The 19,639-nt window shown below is 29.9% G+C and overlaps 1 protein-coding gene across 1 annotated transcript in view; it reads right to left on the bottom strand.

Annotated features, from left to right (window-relative positions):
* LOC126735616 (uncharacterized) overlaps positions 1 to 13,581 on the bottom strand; it is a 56,256-nt gene extending 42,675 nt beyond the window's left edge. Inside the window, exons 1-4 of the mRNA XM_050439675.1 lie at positions 13,408 to 13,581; positions 8,269 to 8,480; positions 7,382 to 7,567; positions 1,704 to 1,854 (exon numbers count right to left, since the gene is read on the bottom strand). Coding sequence (XP_050295632.1) covers positions 1,704 to 1,854; positions 7,382 to 7,567; positions 8,269 to 8,459 — 528 coding nt within the window. The 5' untranslated portion in view covers positions 8,460 to 8,480; positions 13,408 to 13,581. The remainder of the gene's footprint in view (positions 1 to 1,703; positions 1,855 to 7,381; positions 7,568 to 8,268; positions 8,481 to 13,407) is intronic.
* Positions 13,582 to 19,639: the final 6,058 nt, after the last annotated feature.

The following is a 19,639-nucleotide window of genomic DNA, read 5'->3' as shown; positions in this document are numbered from 1 at the left end:
TTTTCAAGACCAGCTCTGGTGGAAACTTTAGCAGCAAATTTAAATAAAGGTATACTAGGGTCGATATAATTAGTATATTTATTTTCGATAATATTGCGAAAGGCATTGGTATTGCTACAGGAAGGAATAGAGTTAGCAAAGTAGTTACTAAAATCAGTGGGTTTAAGGTTATTGAAATAATTTATTGAAGTTGTGTCTGAGTTAATATTTAAGTATTTTAATGTTTTCCGGAAGTCCTTAGGCTTTGTTTTAAATTTATAGTTGAGATAAGATTTTTTTTCTAAGGTCCGTGTATTCCTCCCAACGTAATTCTGATTTAGATTGTTAATATTTTAGAAGTGCTTTATCCCTTAATCGCATCATAAGCTTAAAATTTTTTAAAACTTTTGTTGTCCTGGCAGTAGTAATAGAACCTAAGTTAGGATAAGTAATAGAAACAATCATAAAACCTCAATTTAAAACTACAAATCCATCCTCAAAAGTTAATTTGCATAATTGTTTTAAAGAAAGATTAATTAGAAATAATAGATTAATAAACTTCTTAAAAATAAATAGTCTTTTTGAAAACTTATTTGGGAATACCAATTTATTTATTAATCCTTATTTCGGGTAGTTCACATGTTATTGTTAATATAACGAGCATGTAGGACGGTTTATTCTAATCTATGAACTGTCCTTTTTGTCGCGATATCTTTTTTTTCATAAATTGTATTATTTTTTCGACAATTAAATGATTTTGAGTTTGAATTTTTTCGACCCTGCACTAAAAGAATATCAACTTCTTCATTGGTAACTCTTTAAAATATGAACAAACACTAAAATTCTTTTAAAAAACTGCGGAAATGTATTTAAATGACAAATAATTGCGCTTGACAAGATGTCATGTATTATGTCAATTGAAAAACAATTCAAGAACGCTTAAAAATGCAGCCTCCTGTTCAAGAAATTCCTTCTCTGCAATGATTAATTAACTTCTTTAGTAAATTAAACGCTTTTACTTACATGACCTAGTTTTTTCTTTTGGGGTTATTTATCAATTGATTCCAAAAATAATCATTCCTAATGATTATTTTTGATTCCCAATGATTAATTATATAAATTAAATATTATTAATTCCTAATGATTATTTTTCCAATAATGATTCCAAAAATAATTATTTGGAAAAAAACTGCATTTCAAAAGTGGTTGTGCCCAATACTGTGCTATTTAAAAAAATAATGGTTTGGATATTTTAAACAGGCGTGTAAAGGATTTAAGTTATAAAATACAATGAAAACTAGTTTACCGTGATTATCTGATCAAAACTTTTTTGAAATTATTTATAGCACCCTATTTTAATTTTTGAAAAATTAAACTTTTCCCGATTTAAAATGATTATGAAACTAAAAGTAGTAAATGTGGTATTATTGTTCTCAGAATGTTATCTTCTATCAAGATTCGTAATAATATGACCAGTGTCCTATTTGAAATAAGTAAGTTAGTTATATGACACTTTCGGTTAAACTGGACATGACAGAAAACAACCGAATATGTCAAAAGATGCTCTTATAATCATTCTATCAATATACCAAATTAAATTTGTTAATCTTGAAAAGTTAAAAGGTATGAAGTGTTCCCTTTTTCCTGTATCACCCGGTATATGTTAAATAGGTTTGGAAGTCATAAGCAAATTAAAATAAGTCACAACAAAGATTTATACTTACGCAACCATCCAAAGAAATGTTATTGTAACAATCATCGATAGCACTACTCAATACTTTGCAACTTTGAAGTGATCTTTTCCATTCAACGCTAGTCTCAATCTCCTTTTTCGTATATAGTGTCAAATCTAACGTTAAGTTGTTATCTAGCTGCCTAAAAATTATAAAATTACATAAGTATAATTATTATAAAAAAAACTAATAAAATATATTTTAATATTAGGGATTAATGAGGGAATCTATTTTCACTTAGCACTATTAAGATTATAAAGCTTAAACAGTCACTAAATTAAGTGCAACCTGAAGCTTAATTTTCGATTTATAAGATGTAGAAAGAGTAATAACTTATAGTCTGTTTTTAAGAAAATGTGTTGAGAATAAATTATAATTAGTTAATTACATTCACTTGGCTTATGAAAAAATGGTAATAACTAAAATTTAAATAGATTAAAATAGATCTATTTTATGTACAAACATAGATTTTAAAATGTAAAATATCTTAAATTACCGCAAATGCGAATGTTAGCCTGTCTAAGAAGAAGGGACACTCTGTCATTAATAATTTAAAAAGTGTGTATCAATTTTGCTCCTGCAGAAAGAATTAACAATTTCATTGAAAGAATTAACATTTACCGCTAATATAATCAAAAATCAAGATGGCGCTTGAATAGACAAGACGTCGTGTTTGTCGCTCTTCAAAAATCCTCCTAATTAGTGGTTTTAAAGGTTTTTTTTAATACATAAGTGATATTAGGGGTAAAGAGTAACCTCTTTTGACGACTGACCTGTTTTTGTGTAGTGTGTGTTCTGTTTTGTACCAGTTTTCTTGGTTTTTTAGCCAACATCGCTTCCCGCCAAAATATGGGTTTGTCAACAACTGACGTAAGAGAGATAAAATCCATTATCTCTAGTATTTTTCACGATAAATTTCTATCGGATGTTGCAGAAAAACTAGCAGCATTAATAGGACAAAAGTTCGAAAAACAGCTCGAATCCCAAAACAAAGAAATATCACCCCTAAAAACTGGAAAACTGGCTACAGGATGAAAACAATCAACTCCGGTCCCAGATAGAGAATCAAGAACAAATCATGCGCAGCAACAATATTCGGATTTTTGGTTTAAAAGCTGAAGAACACGAAAACATCCGAGAAAATGTGTTATCCCTGCTAAATAATAAACTTAATTTACATATCAATACCACCGAATTAAAGAAATGCTACAGAATTTCGTAAATAATTCCTGGCCGTAAACCGCCAGCAGTGCTTGTGCGGTTTTCAAGTGATGATGTTCGATCGGCGGTACTTAAAAATAGAAAAATGCGTAAAAACACTGGTGTTTTCATTAAAGAAGATCTGACTAAGACACGGCTGACTTTATTAAATCAAGCAACGGACCTTTTTTCTAACAAATGTGCGTGGGTGTCAAATGGCAACATTTATGTCAAAAGCAAGTGATGGTACCGTTCATCGTGTGAGTTCTGAACGTGATTTAGTCGGGCTAAAAAATAGGCGTGAAAAGGACTAATACATGTGAATAAAATGACAGGTACTTTCGTAATTATTTGGTTGCTGAAAACTCTTGTTCTTGGATAACTTTGCGACAAACTAACTTCCTAAACTTCTTAGTTACCCTTTTTTTTTCTTTTAACTCTTTTTTTTTTTATAATCTTTGTTACATATAGTTTTTTTTTTCTCCATAACATCTCCTCAAACTCACTATTTAATTTTTTTTTTCTTTTATTTTTGTTTTTACTTATTTACACAGGTTCTAATATATACATTAATTTATGTCCTTGGTAAAGGTTTCACATATAAACTGTAGGTCGCTGTTGGCTCAGTTTGATGATTTTTCTGCGGAATACTGTTCAGGGGATTTTAACCTTATTGCAATTACAAAGTCATGGCTGACTCGCGATATTGATAGTGATGCTGTACGCATCCCTAATTACCACTTAATAAGAAATAGTCGACAAAATTATAGAGGTGGCGGTATTGCTACCTTTGTTCAGAGCAGTTTAACTTATGAAATTCTTTTGTCTGAAATGTATGAATTTTTACAAAGCCTTTGGTTAAAAATTAATATTGATGGTGAACCGCATATTTTTGGAATAATTTATAGACCTCCAAATTTTAATATTCAAAGTTTTTTCTTAACATTAGAGGAAACACTAATTGATATGTTTTCTAGTTTTAGCCATATAACCTGCCTCGGGGACTTTAATATTGATGTTTCAAAAGCCTATGACAACCATGCACGCCAATTAATATCTTTGTGTGAGACTTTTAATCTAAAGCAGGTTATAGCTGAGCCGACTCGTATTTTTAATGGCACCAGCTCTATTATCGACCTTATTATTTTTCCTAATCAGCTAAATATTTTAGAGAGTGGCATTATTAACTCTACGTTTTCCGATCACTTTGGCATTTTCTTTGAATTTAGTGGTATGGTTCCGGAAGTGCTTCCTAAAGTCGTGACCTATAGACCCCTAAAAAATATAAACTTAGATAACTTCCAGGCCGATCTAGAGGCCATTCCATTTCATCTTATATATGATTATCAATCTATTGACGACAAAGTAAAATTTTTAAATACCAACGTAATAAAATTGTTTGATACCCATGCTCCTGTTAAAACATTTACAGTGCGAAAAAAGAAATACTCTCCTTGGTTGACAGACAATATAAAACTTCTTCAAAAACTAAGAGATAAAGCGCTAAAACATTTCAAAACATGTAAATTGCCTGCAAAGTGGGAGTATTACAAGCAACTTAGGAACTATACCACCACAGCCGTTAGAGCAGAAAAAAAAGCTTTTTATAGAAATAAATTTAGGAACTGTACATATGGGGAAAAATGGAGTGAATTAAGAAAAATATTACCTTGTAAGCAAAAACAGATTCCTGGAGCTTTTAAGAATCCCGATAACTTCAACAATTATAATGTTGACAGCAGTAAGGTACCTAGCAGCGATAATAGTCAGGAAATAATTAATTTTTATAAAAATAATTTGCTTGCCCGTTTCAAATTTATTTTTATTTCGCACAATGAGTTATAATGATATATGTTCTATTTTATTTAGCATTAAATCCAAAGCATTTGGTATCGACAATCTTGATATAACATTAATTCATATGTGCTGCCCTTTTATAATACCTTTTATATTGCATATAATTAATAAATGCATTGAAAGCAGCTATTTTCCCAAATGTTGGAAAGAGGCCTTTGTGATGTCATTGCCAAAGGTAAATAATCCAACAAATTTGAATCAGTTTAGATCCATTAGTATTCTGCCTACATTTTCAAAAATTCATGAAAGAATCTTAGACACTCAAATTTGAATTTTTTTAAATGCTAATGATATCTTGCCCCCTAAACAGTCTGGGTTTAGAAAGAACTTCAGTTGTGCTTCAGCAATGGCGGATGTTATTGATGACATCATAAGATCTAGGGATGATGGTATGATTTCTGCCCTTGTTCTATTGGACTATACGAAACCTTTGATTTTGTTAATCACGAAATTTTAAAGTCTATATTTCACTACATAGGTTTTTCTGATGAAGCTATTAATTTCATTAATTCTTATTTAAGCAGTAGGGTGCAGCGAGTCAAGATAGAGGAAAATGTATCTGAACCCTTGGAAGTTGATAATGGCGTGCCTCAGGGTGGTATTTTAGGACCCTTATTTTTTATTATTTATACTTTTAGATTTTATTTTTATTTAGAAAACTGCCTTTACCATTTTTATGCCGATGATGCTCAGTTGTATTACTCTTTTCTGCCAGAAGATGCAAAAAATGCGGAAGCAAAAATTAATCAATACTTACAAGCCATATGTGATATTTCTTCAAAGCATTTTCTAAAATTAAATCCTTCTAAGTCATCTGTAATGTTTATTGGTAATAAGCAAAAAATTAACCATATTTTAAACAGCAACGATATTAAGATGGGTGATGCTAATATTCCTATTGTAGATAATTGCAAAAGTGTGGGCTTAATAGTGGATAGTGATTTGCGATTTCATCAACACATTTCTAATGTTCTAAAAAAAGGGTATTTTGCTTCAAAATTAATTTACTTGCATAGACATTATCTAAGTGAAGATATTAAAAAAAATGTTGTGTGACTCTTTACTGCTGTCACAATGCAATTATTGCGATGTTGTTTACGGTTGGTGCCTAGACTATAATGACAGGTGCCGATTGCAAAAGCTTCAGAACTCATGTATTCGCCTAATTTTTGGCATACGCAGACATAATCGCGTTCCCCATTTCCGAGCTGGGGTGGTTAAATATGCAAAATCGTAGGGTTGCTCATTCACTTACTTTTTTTTATAAAATTCTTAAATACCGCAGTCCACCTTACCTATACTTTAAGATTACTTTTAGAAATGATGTTCACCATTTGGGCTTAAGAAGAAACACAATTCATATTCGAAGACATAAGACTCAATTATTTAAAAGGTCCTTTTCCTATAATTTTGCATATCAGATGAACACTTTGGGCATAAATTTTGAGTTGGGTTTGGTGTCTGTTCAGACTTTTCGCAGGGGAATGATGGTGCGTCTGATGAGTCAGCAGCTGTCTGCGTAAAATATTGAAGGGTCAATATTTTAGGTTAGTTTGGGTTTGGGTTGAGACTGAAAATTTGTGTTTAGTGTGGGTAATTAATGTGCGTGTTTTTCTTTTTTTTTTGTGAGAGGTACTATGTTAATGTTAATGTTCTAAATTTTTTGGGTAGGTGTGTATAATTAAACTTAGTCTGTTACAAGCGTTTCTACATTTTTTTTCTAGTTAGTTTTTTTAAGTTTTGGCCACAATGTTAAAGACCAGAATCTGCCTTGGCAGAATTCTGAATTTGTCGGCCTTTTATTTGCATAAAAATAATAAATGTGTATTTCTTTCTCTTTTTTTATGTAGTTATGTTGAGTTTGCAAATAAAAAATATTTATTATTATTATTATTATTATTATTATAAAATTTAAAGTGTTGAGAAGCAACGTAAGCTGAGTATATGGAAGAAATCTAATCTGGGTACCCAGGAAATTCATCACAAATTTTATAGACGCATGAGGAACTGGACCACGAGGCAAACTTCGATCGTTATTTAAAACCCTAATTTCACTTTGAACCAGCCCTTTTAGTTTTTGTTTATTTTTGTACAAAATGTGAACTAAACTTGCCCCCCTAATGATGAATCATCATTCCATTAGCAGTTCTACTCCGTAGAAGTCAAGAAAAATAATCTTTTATTGTTATGTCTACTCTAGAAAGCAATCTACATAATTGGACTTTTCTTTGAGTTCGTCATGAACGAAGGATCAGAACAAGTGGATTCAGTCTTGTTGTTAGTCAGAATATACTAAAATATGTGAAATTATATGGTGGTTTTTCAGCGTTAATTCCTGAGAATGTTGGCGTTCACATTTTTGTTATTCACGTATTTTAATATTTCATGGTAGTTCGTCAATTAGGATTTAATTTATTTTAAAGCCTTGGTAATACTGTTTAAGACTTTCTTATTCATTTCATTCGTGTCTCTGCCTTCCTGCAGTGAATTACATAATTCCTAGATTTAAATAATAATAAATAATATTCTAAGTTTCTAAATAAAATGCCTGTAATCAAACATAAGAAAAATAAATAATGCTTGTATCTGTAATAAAAGTTTTTAATACTTACTCATAGATTTCTATTAAATTATCCAAAGCGTGATTTTCTTCTTCTAGTAATAAAAGCTCCTCTTCTAAAATTAATATATCCTCCTTATTTTTCGCAACATTCAATATATCTGAAGATTTATTGCTAGATCTCTTTAACTCCTCAGAATATGTTTGTAAATCAATTTGTTCTCTTATATTCTTAAATCTAAAATACACATATATTTTTATTTTTGTAGAGTTAAAATACATTTTTAATTATTTAAGAACTTTATACTCAGTCTCAAGAAGCAATGAATTGAAATATATGTTATACCTTATACTAAATTATTGGAAATCAAACCAAACTATATGAACACTTCGTTGAATTATCTCCCACCTCTTAAGATACCATCCTTTAAGAGATCATACATATTTAAAATGATATTAAAAAAATGTGGAAAAAATAAAAATTGATTAATTATAATAAGTGTTGGCTCATTTAAGGAATATACTGTATTTTATTAAATATTTGATAGAAAAATTAAAATACCTACAAAGGAAGAGTGAACTTTACTCCTTGTTTCTCTATAGATAATGTACAGTTAAAGGTAAACAACAAAATATCTTGTCTTAGAATGTCTTTTCTATAAATCATTTTCATAAATCAAGAATTTTATAATAATTATAAGGAAAATTGAAAGCCTCAGAGAGGATTTAGAAAATACTAAGAAGTATATTTAAACGTAAATAAAAGTAATTTATTTATTATGAAATTACTGTGACCCATAACCTAGTAAGGGTAATTTATATAAGAGCCAATAAAAAAATAAATAAAGTACGTTGTATGTGAAAAGTGTGTTTTTTTAATATCAGGTTATAAACCAGAACTATAATATAATTATAGCTGCTTATGTTTACAATACTTACTCTTCTTGTTCTAGAGGGGAAACATAATTTACTTCTCTTAAAGACATAGAAAACCATGAAAGATATTCTTTAGTATCCTTACAGTCTGTATCAAACCAGGCTCTAAATACATTGCTACTTAGGTGTCTCTTATCCAGATGGATTTCATTAAATGTACTTAGAAGATCGTCTCCATTTTTGTACTCCCTCATAATGCTGATTGTTGATGTAAACTAAAGAAAAAAAATTTAGTCAAGTATAATACTTATTAATTTTAAATAATATAATTTAATATCAATGGTCAATAAAGTGTATCTTTATATCCTAAACTAGTCTTAAAAAAACCTAAATTATATAATTACAAAAAATTTGCTGTGAGTATTGTTCTAACATTAATAAAACTATTGTTATAAGTAAACTCACAGGACACACAGAACGGAAACTGATGATAGGCCAATAACTTTCTAAACTATTTATCTCTCTTTTTTATGTAGTGCTTTTGCTATCATTACCTTTAAATGACTAGAAAAAATAACGATTTTAAATGAGTTGTTTTAATAATTTTGAATAAAAAATATAGTAAATTCCCTGGGAACCAATTATGACTCCTTAGTTTTAGTTTTGTAATAATAGTTAACATTTCTGCAATATTTAGTCATATATGGTACATGCCATTTTATAAATAACACATATTAGTTTTAGTCATTGGTTCAATATCCAAGATGCAATAAATAAAAACAATTATATTACAATTAAAAACACTATTAAAATATAAATATTTACTGAAAAAGTACTAATAATCATGTGATACTAAGATGGTACTAAGATCTATGTATCTACACTGCTTTGAGCAGGACATTTCAAATGTACAAAAGGTGACCTAATGTGATAAGGAAGAAGGTTATGTAAAAAAATAAACATTGGCCTTGTTTCAAACCCTCTTTTAAAGCCTGTTGAATATCATCATATTCACAATCTTTCCTGCTGTAGCCACATTTCTGAGGGATTTCTTCTGAACCTTTTCAAATTCCTCATTCCGAATACCATAACATGAAAAGCATAGAGCCAAATGCCAAGACTGATTAAACAAAACAGAAATACAGCTTTGAAAAGGTTCTTAATGACAAGAAAAAAGGAACTGGAAAGAAAAATGTATTATTATATGAGACATTACTGGAACAACATAATTTGAAGTAGAGATATATTCCAAAGCTTCTGCATTTTCAAAACTATATGGGGAGGCATATAGTTTTGAAATAAATTCAGTATTAGAGAGCCTATTTATTTGTTGAAAAAATAAAGGGACACTTTATTTTCAGTTTGGCACATTTTTTTGGTCTCTTTATAAAATCTACATGCTTTTGAAGGTAGAAACCACCCCCAACTTTTTTTTTCAAATGTGAAGGTGTGTTTTGTGATGTGTTTCGAAAAGGAAGTTCTATTGCATTGCTACTTAGAAGACAAGAATGTTATCAGTGAATTAATTTATGAACCCTGTCAATTCAATTTTGCATTCCCTACTGTAGTTTTTTTACCTTCTATCCTGAAATATGTATTCTTTGCACCATTTTAAGATCCTACTGGTGCTCCTATAATATTGTAAAATTTGAACTAAGGTTGAGTAATCCGCTGTTTCAAATGCTCTCTTAAAATATACTTACATTTAACTACTTGCTACTATCAGACATACTAAGAATTAGGAAAATGTCAAACTTATTTTTACAAACAATAACTTGTGGATTGCGTTTTGGTTTTCCTATGGAATGAGGTTAACTGAAGTTACAATAACACAGTAATGGCCATGAGTGGTTTGGAAGGGAATTGTGGGCACTGAGGCATGAGCTGCATGTTTTAAATAAAATATGTATGAAAACTGATTGATAACGGCTAAAACATTCCTAGAAGCAGGCATAAAGCTGAAATAAAGAGATAAAATAAAAACAAGCAAACTAAAAGTTATTCGCAATTCATACAATATTGCTAAAGCATCTTGGAATGTAATAAAAAAAATATAAGAATATTTTTCTAATATAGCAGCAATCCTTTTGTATGTGTTGCCTTCACTAAATAATTTCCCTATTTTACATTTACCAACTAGCAATATACAAAAAGAAAACCTACAATTTTCATTTTGTGAAGTGATCTACCAAGACATTTATGAGGCATTGAATAACTTAAAAAAGCATACTGATGTAAATAGCCCAGTAACCCACATTCAACACTTTTTAAGAATAGACATAAAATCATATGCAGACTAATTTCACTTATTGAAGCAAAAGGAAGGAAAAGTAAATCTACCACTGGAGCAAAACTAGGCTTCTGTGATTTCATTGTGGAGGTTTTGAGGGGAAGATTGGAGCTTGCAATGTCATTACAAGGTTAGTATATTTGGTATTCTTTATGTTAATTATATGTTTTACTTATTACACTGTAGATTTTGCATTTTTGTTTTTACTGCAATAATTGCCAATCTTATTAGGCCTTTGCTTGTTGACAATAATAAGTATATTTTTACTTATATGTACATCATCAGATAAATTATAAAAAGCTCCCAAAGATGAAACAAAGAATAAAGCAAAAATATTGTTTAAAATATATCCATTTAATTCAACTAATGAATATTTTCAACATGCAGAGAAAAAAGGTCTATTTGGGTCTACCTGCTCTCACTGCAAAAGCAGTAGGAAAAATACTCTAACCTAATAGATAATGACTTTTGTATTAATGGTTGCTATGATAAATTAGGTACCTGTGGAAAAAAATTAAATTATTTGTGCTTGCTGTCTCGCGTAAGTTTGTTTGGTTTTAACAGTATTATGTTGTCATGTTATAAGACATTTTTTTAAAACAAATTGTAACTAATTTTTAAATTTTCAATACTGCTTCAGATTTTAATGATTTAGATACAATAGTCAAAGTAGCTTTATTGTTACATAACATCATCTGTTGTTAACAAAGCATTATATAAAACCTTAAAGATAGTTGACAACATAATCTTTTACAAAAATATAAAAATTTTAACAATTCTTACATACATAGAATATAGAACACACCCAAAAAAAGGTAGTAAGAAGGCACACTATGCTGCGCAAAACTCTTCACTGTCAAAAAATTGTATTTAAAAATTCGTCTAGAGAATAAAATGCTTTAGCAAGCAAAAGTTTCTTTATATTTTTCCTAAAACGTTTTTCACAATTTATTAGCTTTATATAAAGGGGCAGGTGGTTAAAGAGCCTTCTGCCCCCATACACAAAAGAGGACTTAATCTGCTCACTTTTTGGGATAGGCAGAGGTAAAGAGAAGGTTGTTCGGAGATTGTACCTCAGGTTACAATCTCTGAACAACCTTCTCTTTACCTAAGGTTGGGTAAAGAGAAGGGTAAGATTAGGGGGGGGGGGGGGGAGGCAAGCTGATGGTGATATTTTTTGTGGATAAGACGAACAGTCTCCAAAATAAAAAGGCATGGTAATGTCAGGACAGAGTGTTTTAAAAATAATGGCCTATAGGGGCTACGAAAGGGAGCTGCACACATGTAGAGTATGGTTCTTTTTTGAAAAATAAATAGAGAGCTGAACAAATACTGAGAGCACACACCCCAAAACACAATACCATATCCCAGATGAGACTCAGTAAGAGTATGGTAGGCAATTTTAGCCACATCAAGTCCCAGAGAATGTGTTATTACTCTAATAGCATAACAGTTGGATGATAACTTCCCTATTAAAGAGGAGATATGATTTTCAAATTTTTATTGCTTATCAATTGTCAGGCCCAAAAATTTGCATGTTTCAGAAGGACTTATTGTTTCATGTTGCAAAGTGACAGTTCCAAGGTTACATTTAAAAGTTAAAATATTAGTTTTAGAAATATTAAAAGTTAATCTATTAGATTCACACGAATTAAATCTTCATCAACGATATTCTTTAACCTCTTGGTGTCAGTGTCATGCCAAAGTAATGTTGTATCATCCGCAAAGCTAGTAAATTTGCCCCTAATTGGAATTTGAGAGATATCATTGACATATAGCAGGAACAATATTGGTCCAAGAACAGAATCCTGGGGTACACCCGCATCCATATCCAAACGGAATGACATATCATTGTCAAAGAATACCCTTTGTGTTCTTCCAGATAGAAAGATTCTAGTCAGATAGATAGAAATATTTATTTATTTATTATTGGCCAATACCAATTATTTTAAATAAAATCAGTAAATTTAACAATCAAATTACTTAAATCTTATTATTAATCAATTAAACAAAATAGATTGTTAATTACCCAATCTGGTGGTTTTTGCTATACATTTATTCAAGCCATAATTAGTATGGTGAATTAGACAGTGAAACTAATATTGCCTCTTGTAAGTCTTGATGGAACATACAAATCAATGTTTTCAAGCAATCCAGCAATGTACACCCAACTATAATGAATTTTATAAAGGGTTAAGAGATCTTTGTCTTTGATGATGTACTGTAATAAGGGCCATACTCGGCAATTCAAGTATTTTGGAATCTTCATAATTATCTGAAATATTTAGATAATTATGAAGATTCCCTGGATTATGCTACAAGTTTTAAGAACTTGCACTCAGCCAATTTAAGGCTGTTAATATGAATTCCATGGTATGGGGACCATATACAAGATCCATATTCTAGGTGAGGACGCACAAGGAAGATTTTTAAGGACTTTATATTTATCCTGGGTTCTTCTTCTAATAAATCCAAGCATCTGAAAGGCCTTAGCAACAACATGATCTGAATGAACAATAAATAAACTGAAGTTTTTTATCCAATGCAACACCAAAGTTTCTGACAATAGAGACTCTATCGAAACTGTCTTGGTTAATCTTGTAATTGAATTCTATTCAACATCTAGTGTGGAATATGCTCATAGTTTTAGATATAGAGGGATTCAATGACAGACCATTTTTCAAACTCCAGTCAAATGAGTTAAGTTTTTTGCTTTAGTTAGTTTAGAATAAGAATTCATTACGTAACAATTTACTAAGTAAACTTAATATTTTATTTATTTCAATCCTAACACTTTAGATACCAACCCTTAATTAATATTATTAACAAACAGAATATAAATTCTAACTTGAAGATAAACTTCCTTCCTTGTGAAGCACTGGTGAATAATTTATAAAAAAGAAAACATTTACCTGATATGATATAATTAATATTTCCCTCCGCTTGTTTAGGCTCTTGTGAATACAATTTATTGCATTTATTATTAGGATTTTGAAACTTATTGGTTTTGTTTTACATGTATTTTTACAAATGAAAACAACTTTCAAAAAATATAATCGTTAAAAATCTAACCAAATTTTTCAAGTCGTAATCCTCTATTTATCAAGAAGATCCGACGTTGCCAACGCCACAGCCTGCAAGAAATTATGTGTGTGAAGCTAGCGTCCGATCGATATCCAGCAACCAAAATCGAGAACGCAGCATATGCCGGTTGCCAGCGACTAATTTATAGTCCGCGCTCCCTGTTATTTAATCAATATAATGCCCGTATCTCCTGAAATTCCCAAGGGATTTTAATAATTTTTTGTCCAGATATTAACAATGAATACTTATAGATATATGAATAGGTTTTGTTGTGAAAATTAATTAAAAAGTCAAATGTTAAAAAAATGAAAAAGGCTCTAACTCCCAAAATTCCCAAACGATTTGGATAAAACTTTTTTCTATAAAAGATAATAAATATCTAAATTGATTTTAGACGGTTGCAAACCTCTACAAACGAAAGTTTTTTGGTAAAAAATTATTGAATTTTTAGATGTACAAAAAAATTAAAAAGCTGTAACTTCCAAAACTGCAAAAGGATTCGAATGAAACTTTTTTATGTAGTTACTAATAAATATCTTAACTGATTTAACATGGTTGCAAACCTCTATAAACGAAAGTTTTTTGGTAAAAAATTATTGAATTGTTAGATGTATTAAAAAAAACTTAAAGGCTATAACTTCCAAAACTCCCACAGGATATGAATAAAACTTTTTATTAATATTAATAATAAACATTTTAAGTGATGAGATTTAAGAAATGTTGCAAAACTCTCTATTTAAACTAATTAAATTGTGTTATTTTAACCAATCATAATCATAATTCCATAAAAATATTTCAACTAAATATCTGTAGTGCTGTTAAAAATCTTGATAATTTATTGCTCTTATTGTCACAGATTGAGGTAAATTTTGATATCATAGTATTGACAGAAACTTTTCAGATATTGAACATAGATATTTTAAATATTTCAGGATATGATTTGCTTTACAATCATGGCAATATTAATAAAAATGACGGTGTTCTTGAATACATTAGTCAAAAGTTCAGTTATAAATCTGTGGCAAGAAGTTAAAAGGGCATAACTCAAATTTACTCACTTTTCAAGATAGACGAAAGATTAGATTTGAAGGATATTATTGATTGATACCTTTAAAATAAATGCTCTAAAACATGTTTGCATAAGTCAAAATACGTATTTTTTAATTTATCCTAAAAATGTAAGTTATTTTTCTAAAAGTATCTATGTTTTTTACAAAAAATGAGTGGACATAATTCAAAGATACATATAATCCTAGCCGACAAAAGGGCATAATTGGACCTTTTAAAAATATAAGATGACCAACAGAATGTCAAACGAATCTAAATCGAGATAGACCCTTTTATCGATTTGTTTTTAAAATAAATAAAACTCAGTATTTAAAACAACTAGACTTATTAATTATTATCATTTTATTAGAAATTCCGTTTTAAAAATAGTTTAATAAATTATTATTGTACTTCATTAAGTACCTTTTACTTATTGCTAAGGAAGAACAAAAAAGTTTTTGCTGACAGAACTAGAGAAACCAATCTTCAAATTTTTACTAGGTACGCACATTAAACATTAAGACACAACAAAGAACATTAATCAACAACAAAAATATTTTTCTCCAAAAAAAGAGTCTTTTAAACAAACCCTATTAAGCGCGGTGCATGATTTTTTTCCAGCAGAAAATACAAACGAAACAGTAAATGAAACAAACTAAACGATAGACGTATTCTTTTTAAAACTAAATAAGTTTTAAACCAAATTAAAAACACCCAAATTATAGAAGAGAAAAAAATTAAAAAGATGGGAAACGAACTTTAAACTTAGTTTCTAAGAAAATATTTAAAATTCTATATCACTATATCCCCGATCTACATCTGGATCGACATCATTTTGGACCTGTGCCTGTGATGTGACGTTTAAATTTACATAAAAATCGCGTGCTGCCTCATCAATTAGATCAAGGAGTTCTAATAAGTTTTGTTTTTTCTTTTTATCGATACTCCTGCTACCAGATAATATTTGAGCTACCTTTATGTCAGATAATTTGATACTTGAGGTCTTTCTCTTAAAATTTACAAATTTAAAATCGTCACTCTCTGATAAAGACTGTTTTAATTGAACCATACCAAATTATTTTTTGTATCTTATCCACTTCTGTGCCCTCCACATTAGTTTTTCTTTGTCGTCTGTTTGTTTTTTTAATATTAAAGGGCCTTTCATAAGTTGGGAAAAGTCCAGAAAATCTTTTGTTGTCATTTCGTTTACAATAAACTTACCAGTTTCATTTTTATTCTTTATTTTATGACTAGACTTTCCTGCTAATCTTACTAAATTTAACCAGTCGCGTGGAACATGTATAGGAAAGGGTGACTTCTTTTTATATTTTTCGATTAAGGCATGGTCCAAGTCACACTCCATATATGTGTGACCTGGTATTAAAAATTTATGATCAGCCTTTGCAAATGCTTGTGGACTGAAACAAGATATGTAAACATGCTGGCAACATGAGAGTTTTTGTTCTGCTCACTGCACGTATCACTGTAGCAGATAACGTGATTTATCGATTCATCCAAATTTAATAAATATTTGTATAGGCACGAGGCAATTTCGTTAGCTCCTCGACCTGCAATACCCTCGTGCCACATAAAATGAAAAGATTGATTGGTATTGCATTCGTGAATGGTAAGATTATAAGTGTGTTATTGCCTTTTATAAAAAACAGTTCCTGTACTTAAATAAGGTGTTGGAAGCACTTGCTATAGGTCAAAAACTATGACTTTTAAGTTTGGATTACCCAAAGCTAATGCTTTATCGACTTTCTTCGCTTCAAATGCAGCTTCGGCTTCAAAATGATGAACTCGAAGCTTATCTTCCAATAAAATTTGGGTTTCTTGATCTTTTGCGCATTTAATCTGCATATTTAACAAATCACAGTATGAACAAGTGTCGTTACTGGGTTTTTTAAACTTTAAATTTAAACTGTCAACTATCTGAGAATATATTTTAAAAGATACTGGATTTGAAGTTTCCCCGGTGTATAGGTTGAACATTTTTGTTTTATTTAAGTCGCATGGCAAATACTTTTTCTCGGTATGTTTTCGAGAATAATGCGATTCGTACGCAGGAAACTTTTGTATGTGGTTAATGATAGTATCGTTTCTCTCCTTCGAAATTTTGTGGACTGGTTGGTGCTTTCCTCTTTTATCAGAAGCAGGAATCCCGCTTTCTGAAGACCACTTTTTTAAAATTACACTACAGATAAATTTAGTTGTTTCACCAAAAATATTTAAAAAGCATACTTGGCAGACTTGCGTTCGCGCATTTTTCGAATCAACGAAGTAGGAAACACTTTTTTCCCTATTTCTTTTGTTTAAGATGCTTAACATTTGGGACTTTTTACTCTCTATCTGTAGTAGAGACGATAATAACTCTTCTATTGTATTCACCTATTTCCCAATATTCTTCAAATAAATTTATTCTAACTTCGTCTAGTATATTTATGAAGCATTTTCTTTGACAATTTTGTTTAAAAGGACGGAATTTCCTTTCAACAACTTTTTTTCCACTTTTAGAGGTATACCAGATATATATATATATATTTTCCAGAATTTTTTAACAATTTTCTTGTTTTTTTTTCCAGCGTTTTCGTTGACTTTATTATTTGTACATCTTCGGCCTCGTTTAATTCACAGCTATTTTGATCAACTTGCTGTTTATTTTGACCAATATTTTTTTCATTATTTTTTTTGTTTTCAGCTTCGTTTCTCTGCTTTAACTTCTTGCTAGTCATGAAGTTTGTAGACGAACCTGATGCTTGATTTACTGTATTCGAGTCCTCGCTGTCGCTTTCTGAATTTTGAATATAACACGGGTCTTTTAAGCTATCATCTGAATCATATGGGTTTTCAGGTTCTAAGCAGTTAAAACCTGAAAGAAAAAAATGCTATAAAATTAGAATACCCTATTTTAAAAGATATATTTAAAAAAAATAATATAAATCTCTAAGCTTTTATACTTACCGGCTATTTCATAGATCGGGTTATTTTGTAGGCATTCGTTAGCTTGGCTATTTGTTTGAACTGGTGACAATTGAACTAAAAGTAAACGTAGAAATTAACAGTCAATTTAAATCCACTTCAGCTTAAAGCCTTACCATTTTGCAACTGGCAATATACTTTGGGGTCATATGTTGGGAAATAGGAAACCGGTTTTTCATTGTACTCCTTAGCTTCGCTATTTGTTTGAAGTGGTGAAAATTCAACTAAAACCAGTAGCAATAATATTACCAATTAATTTATTACCACCCTATTTTAAAGGCTTACCATTATGTAACTCAAAATATACTTATAAAATATACTCAAAATATACTAGCTGATCAGTGCTGATATCTCCATAATTATTTATATATCTTGAGGTGCCTGTTTCATTTTCAACAACTTCATGAAATACTAAAAACGAGATAAGTTTGCAAAAAACTTCTTATACTTACAAATGTTTTAAAAATGTTCACAATTTAAATTAAGTTTACCTTGAGTACTATCTTGTTCGAATAGCCTTTTAAGGCGCACATTGATTCTGCTATGGTTGTCATATTTTGTATTCTGCAAATTTAGGTCATTTTCTTTAAAAGATTCGTCGTTCCTAACATCTATATTAGTTGTCTTGCAAGCATCAATCATCTGCTGAGTTCGACTTCTTCTCATTTTGCAGATAAAATTATACGTGTTTCTTCGTTCAGATTCAGTTAAAGACTAAACATTACAACATAATAAACAGAATCGCCTGCCGCGAGAACACCCGAAAATGAATTACTTTCCAGAGGCGCACTGACAAAAAACCATATTTCGAGCTAAATATATCTTTAACACTGCAATATGTAACTGACAAGAGGGAATTACCTTAACTTATGCCCTTTTGTCGGGTAGTAATATGAATAAAAATATGTTTATATAAACTTAAGTCTTTTTGTCAGCCGCAAAAACAAATAGTTTTTGCGATATTTCGAGTTATGCCGTTTTTAAGGTTTGGCAAATTAACTTAAAAATGTATATGTTGAGTTAAGACTTTATTTAACAAAAAAAAAACGAATTATGCCCTTTTGCTACAAAATTTCTCGCTTATTAATAGGAATTAAATTAGGACCTTTTGTCAGTATGTTAAAGGCAACCTTCTGAATCTAAAAACGCACGGTAAGTTAAAAGGGTATAAATCGTGTTATGCCCTTGTAACTTCTTGCCACAGAAATATGAAATAAAAAAATTGTCAAATATAAATTTTATTGATATTGATCTAACTCAACAAAAAAATGAATCTTTTAAAATTACTGCTATATACAGACCACCGTCCACAGATGCTGACGTTTTTAATGCAGACTTGCTTCATTATTTATCTGAGTTGCCTAGGTTGGATGTTCACGTTATTTGTGGGGATATTAATATTAATATCCTAAAGGAAAAACAAGATTTAAATCATGTTCAAGAATATCTTAACCTTCTTAATGCAAACTCCTATGTTTCGTACGTAAATAATATTTGCACTTGGGAGAGAAATTTACAGAAATCCTGTCTAGACCACTACTTTGTTAAATCCGGAAATTCTGAAAATATTAAAGCTTATTTGTTAAATTACAAGATAACGTATCATTATCCAACTATCATTGAAATAGGAGATCGGAACAATTTATGTAGAAATTGTCCAAATAAAATCATTAAAGAATACATTAATTATGGAAAATTGATACAAGACTCCTTTTTAATAGACTGGAATTATTTTTACTTTTGTAAGGACTTAGATGAAATGACGAACATTTTTATAAATAACATAACAAAAATCATGCAAAAAAATACAAAAAACGTTAAAATAAACAAAAAAAAATCCAAGGAAGGGTTGGATTAGTCCAAGCCTACTAAATGCTACTAATAGTAAAAATGTACTACATCAAGAATTAAAAAAATCTCCTAATAATTTAACTCTCAAACCTAAACCAACTCCTAATAATTTAACTCTATAATCAAAATTACAACATGTGTAAAAGAAGTCTTGCAAAATCCATCGCCGCCTCAAAAAAA

Source organism: Anthonomus grandis, chromosome 4, assembly GCF_022605725.1.
Source record: "Anthonomus grandis grandis chromosome 4, icAntGran1.3, whole genome shotgun sequence".
Taxonomy (NCBI): Eukaryota; Metazoa; Arthropoda; class Insecta; order Coleoptera; family Curculionidae; genus Anthonomus; species Anthonomus grandis.
This window is presented reverse-complemented; position numbering and strand designations above follow the sequence as displayed.